Source organism: Chiloscyllium punctatum, chromosome 3 (genome assembly GCF_047496795.1).
Source record: "Chiloscyllium punctatum isolate Juve2018m chromosome 3, sChiPun1.3, whole genome shotgun sequence".
In the NCBI taxonomy this organism is placed as follows: Eukaryota; Metazoa; Chordata; class Chondrichthyes; order Orectolobiformes; family Hemiscylliidae; genus Chiloscyllium; species Chiloscyllium punctatum.
The window spans coordinates 127,664,733-127,678,972 of NC_092741.1; the positions used below are offsets into that span (position 1 = coordinate 127,664,733).

General features: G+C 40.5%; 1 protein-coding gene across 3 annotated transcripts in view; it reads right to left on the bottom strand.

The window, feature by feature from the left end:
* The window catches only part of LOC140464913 (CUB and sushi domain-containing protein 1-like), a 2,358,623-nt gene that overhangs the window by 366,261 nt on the left and 1,978,122 nt on the right, over nucleotides 1-14,240 (bottom strand). For all 3 annotated transcript variants that reach the window (XM_072560545.1, XM_072560536.1, XM_072560527.1), the window contains exon 31: nucleotides 9,953-10,069. In XM_072560545.1, coding sequence (XP_072416646.1) covers nucleotides 9,953-10,069 — 117 coding nt within the window. The remainder of the gene's footprint in view (nucleotides 1-9,952; nucleotides 10,070-14,240) is intronic.

Genomic DNA, 14,240 nt, shown 5'->3' on the forward strand with positions numbered 1-14,240 from the left:
TTTGCTAATCACCTTGCTATACCCGTCATGATTTTATAAATCTCTATAAGGTCACCAATGTCATGTACAATCTCAACGTGACATTCCAGTTGCTATACTCAAAGGTCTGAGCAATGAAAGCAAGCATGCTAAATGCCTTCTTAACCATCCTGACTACATGTGATGCAAACTTCTAGAGCTCTGTTCTACGGAACTGCCTGAGGCCCTACTTTTAACTGAATAAGTTTTGCCTTTGTTTGTTTTACCAAAATGCAATACCAAGCATTTATACCAAGTAAACTTCACTTGTCATTCCTCAGCTCGTTCTTCCAATTGATCAAGATCTTTTCGTAATCTTAGATATTCTGCTTCACTGTCAACTATGCCACCAATTTTGATGTCATCACAAACTTACTAACCATGCTTTCTACATTCTCATTTAAATCATTTATATAAATGACAAAGAAAAGTGGACCCAGCACCAACCCCTGTGGAACACCACTGTGGAACAAGCTTTTGTCCATGGGTTCAGAATCTCACCAACGCAAGTTAAGCCAGGCAGAGATACTGGAGGTGAATTAATTCGCTGTTCTGTTCACCCCACTGGGATTCCAATATGATTGCCAGGGAGATGTGTTTAACTTGGAATATTTATCCAGGACTGAGGCATTGAAAAACATCACATTTCTATTAACAATAATCACTCAAAACTATTGAAATTAGCGTCGCAAATAAATTGGCAGTGAGGTGTAGGTGGTTGTTCCAGGAGCTCAAGGGTAAAATATAGAAATGAGGTCTGTGGGTCCAAGCACACATATAACTTTCATTCAAATCTTTTGCCAAGATTATGCTGAAAGCACCACAAATTTACAGTCCTGTCATGTTTGACATAATTGTAATTCTTAACTGTTATATTTTCTGAACCTTTTTGATTTGTTCATGTGAGTTCCATTGGCAAGGTCAGCATGGGTCGGCCGTCCCTAATTACTTTTAGAAAGCTAAAGAAGAGTCAATTCCTTAAATTGCTGCACTGCGTGTGATGTAATGATACCTTCAGTTCTATTGGAAATTAATCCCTTAGCGTCTTTGCAAAATTGTGAAGGAATTTAGTAATTGCTGCAGCATTGTCAGATGGGGGTAGCTTGAAGAGCTTGTCACATTCAGAGTGGGGGAGCACAGAAAGATGGAATAATACAACCAAAGAATATTGAGTTTAATGTCACTTCCTGTTTCTCATCTGTTCTCCAGATAGTTCCCTCAGCACTTACTGTTGAATTTGTCCAATTATTATTCATTGATCAAACTGAAGTGAAAAGTCATGGAAAAAATGATGAATTGACTACAGGAATGAATGTAAAGCTGTCAAATTAAAGCTACTGCCAGTGATGAAGGATAAATACATGGCATTCACAGATACCAATCACAAGGCAATAAGAGTTCAGAACCCTTCATAGACATTAGCTCATGCAATCCCAATGTTGCAGGATGTGTACCAGAAAGCAATTGGGATAACGATGTAGTCCCTCGAACCTCAGTACCTTTGCGCTGTATGTAATTTTAACCTGTTCTTTTCACACTTTGTTTGAAGTACTTAAACGTACAGATGAAACTCCAGTCAGATCTTTGGACCACCACTGAAAATATCACACTAGCCCTCACCAGGAGAGCCATCATGAATTCCACTAAACATGGTAACAATGGATGCAGGGTCACAAAAAACTCAGATGCAACTTTATTTGTGCTTCTTAGAGGCCAGGGGGGGATCACGAATACTTCTCTATTCCCTTGTCTGCCCCTCTGATGGTCTCCCAGAGGAACTCTGAAGGCGTAAGAAATGAATTTCAGAATTCGAAATCAAAGTATGCACAAATAACAGGTTTGTTAGCAACATCCCAAAGTGGTTACTTTTGAAGTAGTGTTATATTTCCAATATGAGGAGTTAAATGGTCAATCCTTCAACTCTGAGATGTAGCTCTCTGAGAATTGTGGACCCATTGGATACATTCTTGTGTCATTTGTTTTTGGACCCAACTGCAGGCCAATTCAGACTGGTTAAGGGGAAGGTAAGGTCAAAATTGTCTCCTTCAGAACTCTGGCAAATGTGAGGACTGCAGTTGCTGGAGATTAGAGTTGAGTGTATGGTGCTGGAAAAGCACAGCAGGTCAGGCAGCATTTGAGGAGCAAGAGAATCGATATTTCGGGATGAAGGGCTTTTGCCCGAAACAACAATTTTCCAGCTCCTTGGATGCTGCCTGACCTGCTGTTCTTTTCCAGCAATGCACTCCTTTAGAACTGTGCTTATCGCATATTAATACTACATCTGAGGAATACCAAGCTCTAAACCAACTGGGCAGTTCTTTCCAGGCACTGAAAAATGTGGACCTTATCAAGAAAGTTGGGAATATCGAGGCCTGAAAATACCTTCTAAATGCTGACAGCAAAATGTCCCACTTTCCAACCAATAGTTAAACGTTGAGAGAAGGTTCTCATCAGTGACCGGTTATGCTTTACCACGTCATCATGAGTTAATTTCACCTCATCGTTATGCAGCTTCCCATTCTCCTACCAGCCACAGAGAAATTAGATGGAGACAATTCCTGACTTGAAAGTCAGAACAGGTACCTGATGACTCCAGGTTGCTTCTTGTTTTTCTGGACGTTCAACGTGTCAGCAACATCTCAGGGCATGCTGTCACCACACTCCCCTGTCCATGGCTGTTAACATTCGATACATACTACCATCACTGCACACTCATGTAGTACATCTCTGATCCAACTGTAACATAGTCCTGTACCTCCATGTTATACTTCGAAGTCTGTCACTGTGACGCTGTTGCAACTACATATGCAGTGACCGGCATGTTTGATTAGATTAGATTCCCTACAGTATGGAAACAGACCATTTGCCCAACAGGTCCACACTAACCCTCCGAAGAGTAACCTATCCAGACCCATTCCCCTACCCGTTATTTACCCCTGACTAATATATCTAACACTGTGGGCAATTTAGCATGGCCAATTCACCTAACCTGCACATCTTTGGACTGTAGGAGGAAACCGGAGTACTTGGTGGAATCCCACGCAGACACAGGGAGAATGTGCAAACTCCACACAGACAATCGCCCAAGATGGGAATCGAACTTGGGTCCCTGGCATTGTGAGGCAGCAGTGCTAACCACTGAGCCACTGTGCCACCAAATCATATGGATTCAAACAGGGTGCAGGTCAGGCTTTTACTTTCATTTTGCTCACTCATGTTCTATCTACATGGTTGCTTACGGCAGCCTTATCTGTCCTTCTGCATCTTTAGGGGCAGCACGGTGGCTCAATGGTTAGCACTACTGCCTCACAGCATCAGGAACACAGGTTCAAATCCAGCCTTGGGTGACTGTCTGTGTGGAGTTTGCACATTCGCCCCATGTCTGCATGGGTTTCCTTTGGTAGTTCCGGTCTCCTCCCACAGTCCAAAGATGTGTAGGTTAGGTGGATTGGCAATGCAAAATTGCCCACAGTGTCCAGGGATGTGTAGGTTAGGTGGATTGGTCATGGGAACTGCAGGGTTCTGGTGATAGGTTAGAGGCTGTGTCTAGCTGGGATGCTCTTCGGAAGGCCGGTGTGGATTCGATCAGCCAAATGGCAGGTTTCCACACTGTGGGGAGTGTGCGATTTATTTGTCCCCTCAGTCAGAGGGTAAATGCCTTTTAGCTCAGTCACAAAGCTAGGCATCTTATCATAGCAGTCAGCAGAGATCAGTCAAGTTTCACACCTGCATCATGCATCAGCAGTGTATACAGCAAAAAAAGTCACGTGCATCAACAAATTTACCACATTTCAACCTCAAAGGGGAATAGTCATTCAAGTCAAGGAAGATACAGGTTTCAGTCAGGGGGTCCCAGCACAGTAGATCAAGGTTAGTGTCCATGATTAGCCACATGGGGTGGTCAGGGTGAGGGTATGCATAACACTACAACCTGTGATTAAATCACGGTCAGTCCTGTAGGTCCAGTCTATATGGTCCAGGAAGTCAAAGAACATTAGTGTGGAGCTGCACAAAAATCATTAAAAGATCTGGTCACACATAAGTCAGTCAGGAAACTGGACCAAGGTCAGGTCTGGTGTTGAGGGGGAGGGGTTTGATGGGGGAAGGTCAGCTCAATGAAGGTTAAGGGTGGGGTTATCAAAGGAGGTAGAAGCCAAAGGAGGGAGAGTACATTAATGCTGGGGCTTATGTGGGCGGCATGGTGGCACAGTGGTTAGCACTGCTGCCTCACAGCGCCAGAGACCTGGGTTCAATTCCCACCTCAGGCAACTGTCTGTGTGGAGTTTGCACATTATCCCCGTGTCTGCGTGGGTTTCGCCCGGGCGCTCCGGTTTCCTCCCACAGTCCAAAAATGTGCAGGTCAGGTGAATTGGCCATGCTAAATTGCCTGTAGTATTAGGTGAATGGGTAAATGGAGGGGAATGGATCTGGGTGGGTTGCTCTTCGGAGGGTCGGTGTGGACTTGTTGGGCCGAAGGGCCTGTTTCCACACTGTAAGTAATCTAATCTTAGTGGCAACATGCTGAGATACAGAGGGGGGCAATAATTGTGATGGGAAGTACAACGTGAACATACAATGAGGGGGGTGGCACAGAGAGGGAGATGATAGAGGAGTGGTGTGGGAGGATGGGTCACCACCAATCTGGCCTCAATGTGCGGATAACATTGGGAAATTAGGTCATAAGTCAAAGCTGTGAGTGGGAACATTTGGATGGTCAGTAATGAAATCGAGACTTAAGAAGCCCCCTTAATTCACTGTGATACCTCACTATCTCCTCTCAGTGTGTAAATGCCCACTGGGGAGCATTTCCATAATATCATCAGATGATTCCTCTCAGACCATTATACATAATCCACATAAAAGATAACCATCCTCTCTTGCATTTGCTCTGTGACAGGACACAGTAAAAGTATGATCCACCTCACCAGAGCCCAACTTTGCATTGATTTCAGGTCATACATTTAGGTCTAGGTAAAGTCGGGAACTATCATTAGGTTTGGAATCTCAAAAGCTGCTGCAGACTCAAGATTCTTGTAGCACTGATAATGGCTGCTGTCCATAAATCAAAGGAATAAGGATGCTACACTCACTGTGAGTGCCCTTTTCAGTCTTTAACAAGTGATCCAAAATATCTTAATTTTATTTATATAATCATAACACTAAGGTCAAAAAGGTTTATTCCTAACTTATGATGTATTTAACAATCACAATAAATAATCTGGAGTGTATATGCAGGGTACTGAAATGGTAAATAATTGATGAACGCTAATGGCCAAAGGATTGAGCAATGGAAATATTTATCAGTGTTTAAGCTTCAGTAAGTAAACATGCCATATTTAAGCAAAGTAATTACTGTAACTCAATAGATTTCCATTGAGCTAATGTAGCATTACTGCAATGCACTGAAGATAAATGTGACAATGTAACCATCGTGCCATTATAACTAATAAAATGTTTTTTTGGACATATATTTTATAAATTGTAACCTTCATATTTTCAAATATTTAATAAAAAACTCAATTATGCATCCTCTGCTTTCACTATTTATACAAGGAGCACATCACAGGCTTTGAATTACTTGCCATAGAATTCATCTCCCATTTCCCCAAAGCCTATCTGTCATCTACAAGACACAGGTCAGGAATATGTGGAAATACTCCCCACTTGCCTGGATCAGTGCAGCTCTAACACACTCAACAGGTTTGACATCAGCTGGGCCACTCTATCCCCCATGCTGAAGATTCATTCTCTTTACCACTGGTTCACAGTGATACCATCTACAAGACACATTGCAGCAACTCATGAAGCTCCCTTCCACAGAATCATCCAACCATGATTTTCACTTGAAGGCTAGTTTATCTGCTGCAGTAATAATAAAGAAAGTGTGCTGTAATAAAAACAAAGCAACAGCCAATTATCTATCCTGACCCTTGTCGAAAACAAGTAGAGTAGATCTGCCAATGCTCACCCCACCCAGGTCTCAGGCAGTGAATGGGGTCGAGGTCAAGGCAACGGGTGGGGTCAAGGTCAAGTTGCCAGTGGGCCTGAGGTTGCATTGATGAGTCAGGTCAGAGTCGAGGCTGTGAGAGAGTCTGAAGTTGAGGCAGCAAGTGGGGATGTGTGGAGATGGTGAGTGATTTCGGTTTAGATTGTAAGCAGAGTCCTGGAAGCAGGTTATAGGGAAACAAGAAACCTTTGCAGAAAAAGCTGTGAACCTCTCGGAGAACTACACTGAAAGATGGTAGAACAAGCCTCTCGAGTTTGTGTGGTGCCTAACTGCATGAGAGTGTGTGTGTTTTAATGTGGGCAGCAGACTGACGGAGACAGAATGCTTCTGTAAGAGGCAAGGAAAAACAGCATCAATGAGGGATCAGAGAGAGTGAGTTTATGAGAGGCAGAGATTGAGAGTGGGAGGATTGACACAGAATGTGGAAGGCAGAGAGAGAGAGAGAGAGAGAGCGAGAGTGCATGAAGAACTAAGCCAAATACTCATCTATCTATCTCCTCCACCTCTTCCTGAAAACCTGTCAACAAATAGATGGGAAAAGAGGAAAACCCAGCCTGAATCAAAACATGCTTCTCACCCCCACTTTCATGTGAATTCCACAAATGCCAGCTCAGAATTTGGGCCAGACAACAAGCACGTTGTCAGTTTTACTGAAACATCTTCTTAGCTCAGTGTCAGCCCCCAACCCCTTTCATAGTGATATAGACTTGAAGCCTAGTCTGTCTGTCTGACTTTGTTTCATAAGAGAGAGAGTACACAAATAAAACAATTATTAGCTTGATCAACTACTGTGTACATTTTAATGGTAATGCTTGTTTATTACTCATTAATTTAAATGATCAATTTGTTGCTCTGAAATTTGCTTATTATTGTGCAAAGTCTTGGCTTTCCAAAATTTGTTCACTGTCCTCAATCCTTGCAATATGGCTCCCATGTGAAAAGGTTGAAAAAGTCTGCTATGGGATTAATATACAATGAATTGCCATGCAGTGCAGATTTGTATGTTTATGTTGATTTATAATAGAGTTTTACCTACATTTTTGCTGAAGTATTTCAGTTCTTTTCATTAAAAGGTGATTGTGAGTACACAAGGCTGTAATTGTCATGCCTTCTTTAAATTGGTAAGAATTCAGTATTTCACTTCTCAATGACCTGGTGATTAATGATTTCACTTATCAATGATTTCCCATCCCATACATGGGAAATCAGCAGAAGAGTAGATTTAGAAATGATATGACTAAGAAATTTCTTAGTGCCCCCGCATCTCAAAACTTACTCCATTTGGTAGGATCAGAATCTTAACCAGAGGGATTCAAATTTGGATTTTTTTAGAAACACTCAATCAGAACTTGGTAAATGACAACAAATTGAACCAGTCAATCTTAATTTTTCCACATTTTGATTCAGAAAATGAACAGAGAAGTGTTTTTATTGTCATGAAAATAGATCATAACCGTACAATATCAATGGGTATAAAGAACTTTTAATTACAACATGTTTATTAAGAGAGAAAACAGCCAAACAAATGACTCAGAATGTAAGTTCTGGGTAAGAATGTAAGTCACTGGAAGCCCTGTGTGGATTATCCCCAGTTTTGAGGGAGATCATGGAATGTCACACCTGATGGGTTTAAAGGAGGTTTCAAAGATGACTTCAAAGTGAGAAATGCACTACACACTGAAATGTAATCTGTGGGTTTTATCAGACTGTGAACATAATGAAAAGAAAAGAGAATAATCTGGGTAAGAGAAATGTCTGCATTTTCCCCTTTCAAGAATACATAAGAACAAGGGCTAAAATTAAGCTTTAACAACCCTTGTCTGTGTGCGCTATGAGGGTCACAGTTGGTCAAAACACTAGCGATCCATGCACGACAATTTAAAAAAAAAGAGATGCCTTTCTCTTTTCCTATAAGCTGGTCAGGAAGGACAAGAAACAGGATAAAATAATTTCACCAAACCTTCAAAATCTCCAACTTGACTGCTCACCTGACAATGTTAATGCTACTGATAGCATCCAAACTAGCAGGTGCACTGTATGATTATCAACTGTCCGCAAGAAATTCAAAGATTGACCAGTGTAGTTTTTAACTTGCATCTATTTTTAGATACACTTCTCATTTCTAATCTACACAGACAAGTCTTGCATTATTACTTATTTTCTACTTTAGTAACTAATCATCTTACTCTTACTTTAACTCAAGACAACCTGGTTGTGTTGGTTCTTTTCCAAACATAAGTTCATCTGGTTTTGGAAAATGCTATCCACAAGGGAAGGAATTCTACTTCAGTTAACCTTAACATGACCAACTGAAGGGATGAGCCACTTCATCCTTCCTCACGCAGCAACTTAACAATTTAGGGTTTCCTATTTGTAAATGTAATAAATTGGGGAACTTCATCCAGGGACTGGTTGTAACTATTCCGTGATACCATCTGAATGAAATACTGAACTGATAAATTATCTCTGGTCTGATCATTCAGTTATACATTATAAGATCCTTCTGCATTCTTTCAGTGTTCTGAACAGCATTCCAACACCACCAGAGACTTCCTGTTCACTTTACTGTCACTGTCATCTTCGACCATGTATCAAATGCCTGGTGCATTTGCCTACGTAGCAACAGTTACCCCATTCCAAAAAGTAACTTATTTTACATGAAGTCATTTCTTTAAGGTAGTACTAACTTTTTGAAAATAATACTTGGCTGAAGTATGTTGGAGGGTTCATACTTGAAACATGAACTGATCTACTCTCGCCACCTTAGTCAGTCATCTGGCCGGTAGAGTGTTTTCAGCATTTTATCTTTTTGCTTCAGTGTCACACTATCTGCTTTCCTTGATTTCTGACTGACAATAGTCCTCATTTTAATTGTTCTTCCTGTCTTTGGAAAATCTGATGGAAAAGAACAGTTACAAAACTGAGTCACTTATCCCCTGCATTCCCTTTTCCAACGTGATCCAGCTGTTTGGAGCAGATGATTTATCACCTCCAGAGAGGAAGCCTGTTTCAAATTTACGGTTTTGATCCAACTACATCATCAAGACTCAATTTATTAGATGCCTATGTGCTGCTATGGAGGGTGAGATTGTGGGGAGTTAGATGGAGGGGTGGTGTGTTGTAGTAGTAGCTTGTAAATCCCATGCAGAAGAGTATTAAATTTCTAAGTTAGATTTCCTGTCAGTGCACCTGTGCGTCTTCAAGAAAACTTTGCAGCTCCCTTACTCCTAAATGGAATTTTAAACAAAAAGTAGGGTTTAAAGATATGACCATTATCAATTTTCCCTTCTACCTGACTGTTGCTACAATGATAATCGAACTTCTCAATTGCAACATCTTATTTTATCTTCATTCTGTCTACTGACAGCGTAATCAGAGGTTGAAATTTCATTCACTTTGGCTTGACGTTTCTCTATTTGTTCACTCATAGCAACATGCAATGTATTTGCTACACAGTGAATACTCCAATTGGAGTAGGGGATAGCACAGTTTTTACACAAAATGAAACCAGAAAACATGAATGTGAAACAACATAAAATCAAATCCTGCAGACATTTTTCTCTCTCAGATAAAGGGCAGTTACAAATTACAGCTAATTAATAAAGTGCTGCTGAGTTATAGCACCCATGAAATAATTCTCCATTTAACTTCCTTTTTATTTACCTTGTATATGCAGCATTTGAGATTTTCATGATGTGCGTTTGAATCAATTCAACTAGTTTTTTTTAAGAGAGACACAGTGACCAGTTATTTCTTAATTTACCTTAAAACTTTAACCCCAGTTAAAATTGTGTGAGCAACTGAGTATCATTACATAATGTAATTATCTGAAATGGACACATTTTAAATGGAGGAAGATGGTGCTTAAAAATGACTAATTCCTGAATTAACTCTTCTAATATCAATCTGTAAGTAAAATAAACATACCAAACTCCTCAGGCACTGTGATGGAGTACAGACATGTCTGGCCACTTGTATAATTGTGAGGATAATTAGGAGAAAGAACCACTCCTTGAGATCCAGTGTGTTGTCCACCACAAGGAGCTGAAAAATAATTAAATAAATACATATAAATGAACAAACAGCACTTGGAAGTTGTAACGAAGAAGAAACGTGTTCCGTGATGTTCCTTTATGTATTATATGATTAAACAGTAATAGAATCTAAATATTGTTGCACTAAAGAAAAACATTGTCAAAAACCATCAAAATTGTGTTTTTATTGAGTTAGCAATAAAGGGTAAAGGGCAAAGGAACCATAGTATTAACAAATCATAGAGCTCTCTTTTCAGATTGGGGTAAACTGGTGGTAAGTTTAACCTGAAGGTTACTGAGCCTCAGATGAGGGTTACCAGGCCTCAGATGCGGTGAGAGGTTGAGAAGAAGAATCTTTCATGATAACTGAGTCAGTGCAGGAAATAGGCCCATGTTGTAGGTGTCACTCTGCAAAATAGCCATCCAGCCAACTAAGCTAAGCCAACAACTCAAGTACTACCACTAGGGCTACTCTGTGCAAATAAATGGATATTAGCAATGAAACAGAAACAGAACGTGTCTGTCATTGCCTGTAAGAATTTTGTGATGAGCTGACATGCTGAACAGCTGCAATGCATGTGATTAGCACTGAATGTAGCAGCCTTCTCTATAAAAAGAAACGGAGGGCTCTTTTTGGGCTCTCCAGCTAGCAGGCAAGACCTTCCACATTTTGAGTCTCAAGTGGATGAGCCAAAGATGCATGCTGCTCAACACATTCAGTACCAGTGTGTCCATTTATGATCTTAAAACATACTTATGTTTTTTGGAAAGTAAGAAAAAAGAGGTTATGAATATAATGTCTCAACAAGTATAATTGTAATGATCATCTTTACTGAGTGTGATGGGAGAAAATGTGCAAGTGAACATGAACGCCTGCACAAATAATCGATGACTGTCATGTCAATGAGACGTTGGTATCAAATGAAATGCACGTATGCTTCTTAGCTGCTATTTTCAGTTTAATCTACAATCTTGTTCATCGAAGATATGAAAATGACGAATACTGCAGTTGCTATTGCTTGCATTCTCTGTCTGCACCACTCAGCAGCTCTTGATTTGAGAGGGTGATTGTTAAGTAATGTTGAACAAAGCTATGGTAGGCTATTCTGAAATCGAAGGTAAATCAGTCAAGTAACAAATGAGTTCGCAGTACTTTTCACATATGTTCAAATAATTCCCCTTTTTCAAAATCAAGCCTTCTGCAATTTTGGATGACCTCACAGAGGAATACTGAACTCCATTAAAAGATTTTATGCAGTGCTTGGTCATGAAAGAAACCCTATATTCAGTAAGTTTCTGTATTCTAATGGGCCTGAGCAAGTATATGCAGACAATAGGACTAAGCTCTAAAATAATCTTCACTGATCAAATAAAAAGGATTTTATAACTTCAGAAAAGTCCACAAAGGACTCTGGACAGCCCATTTCCAGGCTGACTTTGTCAATCACTTGATGAAAGCCCTCATTAAGTATTACAAAGTATATGAACAGAAACTGACAGTCAATTTCTATTGGGAAAATTATTTTTGCAGTTATATAGAAAAAAGATAATTGGGATTTTAATTGCTTTTCCTGTTGAAATTATAAATGTTACTTCTTTTTTACTGTAGCCTGAATAGTTTTCAATGCTTTCCTCATTTCTCTTTTTTTAATGTTTTCATTGTGATAAACAGACACAAAAGAATTCAAGAACTGGGGACGAGAGCAAGAGTATTTGTTATGGTTGAGAATCAGACTTGAACACATTGAGTGACGGAGAAGGTTCAATGGGCTGAATGGCTTACGACTACTCCTATTTTCCATGTTTCTGTGTGCTATACGTTTTTGCACATTACACTGAAAAATACATTATTGGATTATATTAGAAACAAATACATATGGTTGACAAATCCTCCTCCATTGTCAAATCCAAACCACCCAATGGCTGGAGAAAGAATGCCTTATCTTCCACTTTGGGACCCTCCAACCACATGGCATCAACACTGATTTCACCAGTTTCTTCATCTCCCCTGCCCTCCCACCTCATCTCTGATCCAAACCTCCAACACTGCACCGCTCTCTTGAACTATCCTACCTGTCCATCTTCCTTCCCACCTATCTGCTCCAACTTCCTCTCCAACCTATCACCATCACACCCCACCTCCATCTACCTATTGCCTTCCAGCTACCTTCTCACCGCTCCCAGCTCCATTCCCCACCATTGCCCCACTTATCTCTCAGCCCCCTTCCCCACCCACAATCCTGATGAAGGGCATCTGCCCGAAACATCAATTCTCCTGCTCCATTGATGCTGCCCAACCTGCTATGCTTCTCCACCGCCACACTTTTCCACTCTGATCTCCACAGTCCTCACTTTCTCCAAATCATTAAAGATCCCAACTGAAGCATCAATGTTTGGAGAAGGTCTGAGGCAGACACCTGCACAATCCATTTAATTCATAATTTGCATTCTTGTAATGTTGAAGGCATTGTTTCCTGTAAATGATAGTCAAATGTTGCATTTTCTATCTTTATTGTCCCTTCCAGTATTCCTGCCATCCTTTCAAATCTGCAATCACACCCCACTCCTTATGAAAACTCACCCTCCCCTGTCTATGCACAATGAGATGTTCTACTCCAGCAATTTCTGGGACAATATGAGAGAGATGGAGACCAAGGCAATGGCAACAGCAATGATCATTTTTAAAAAAGTAAACAAAGTAACATTTATATAATAAAGCAATGATTATTTCAGCTAGGATGGTGCTTTAAAAGCATGCAGATAGGAGGAAGGAATTGGAAGTGAACAAACTAAACTCTAAACCAAACTCTTTTCTGACCTTGATCAAAAAAAGTCACCCATTTAGCTTCTGCTGATTTTGCTGACTGATGCTCTAGTGTGGGATCTTTCATATTCAAATGAACATAGATAACTTCAAAGGGAGTAGTGCAGAAAATCTGCTCAGAGCTCATGCCCCCTTTTGATAGCATCAGCTGTAATTTTGATTTAAGTAAAATGCAACAATGCTTCTTTCAAAAGCTACAAAATAGAAACACATAGGCCGGGTGTGAGGTTAGGTTTGGTAATTTAAGTGACGAGGGAGATGGGGGAGAGGTGGATGAGGTGGGTAGATGAGTAAGTGAATGAGGTGAGATAGGATGGCAGATATGTAGTGGGTGGGAAGTTGGTTGGATCAGAGGGCATTTGGTTGTGTCAGAGGTCAGGTCCTGGGTGTCGTAGTCAGTGAGTAGGTTGGGGTCTTCAGGAGAGTGATGGAGGGTAGAGGAGGGAAGTCAGGTGATGGGATGGGGTCAATTTAGGTGAGACGGGAAGGTGGGGAGAGACTAGGAGCTAAATTCTGGAGAACATTGTTAGGAGCTGGAGGTCACAAGTGTGGAAAATATCAGGGATGAAGGGATGGGATAAGGGAGGTTAGAGACAGAGTAGGTTCACCAAATGTGATTTGGGGCTCAGTTAAATAGTTACTCAGGAATTATACTAGAATCATTTTCTATCCAACATCTCCTGATTAACTGTTCAGATAAATATGGCGGAATCATCCAAAGTCTCCCATTCTAACTCAGACTTTCTCAAAGGCTCTCAGGAAGTAGCAAATTGCCCATTGGAAGTTCAAAGTTCTTGTACATTGTGTCTTGTCACGGGGTGGTTCAAGGGATTCCATAGCCCATCTTGGGAGGTACATTTGGCCTCTGAACACTGGGAAACTGGAAGATGTGGGCAAGATAGTCCGCAACTTGGAGTTATGAACATTACAACATTGGAAAAAGGAGGTAATTCAGCCCTTCAAGCATGCAGCATCATTCAATTCGATCTTGGTCGATCTACATGTCAACTTAATTTCCCTCCCAATGCTCCATATCCCTGAAACCCTGAACAACAATAAATGAAAGTGTTCAAATTAACATCCAATTGTTGTAGTAACCAGACACGTTTGGGGACAAGTTCCATATTAGTGTTAGACTTTGTGTGAAACAATAATTCATGACTTTGTCCTGACTGAACGAGCTATGAACATTATCTCCTCTTGTTCCAGTGAGATTCCTTAGACTTTTGAAAAATGTGAGCAAATTAAAAGAAACAAGACATTCATTGCCACAAATGAAATAATGGGATTTTAATGTGGTAATACAACCACTGTAGTGCAAAAGAAATGCAAGTTGCTAATGTTCCCCAATTACTCT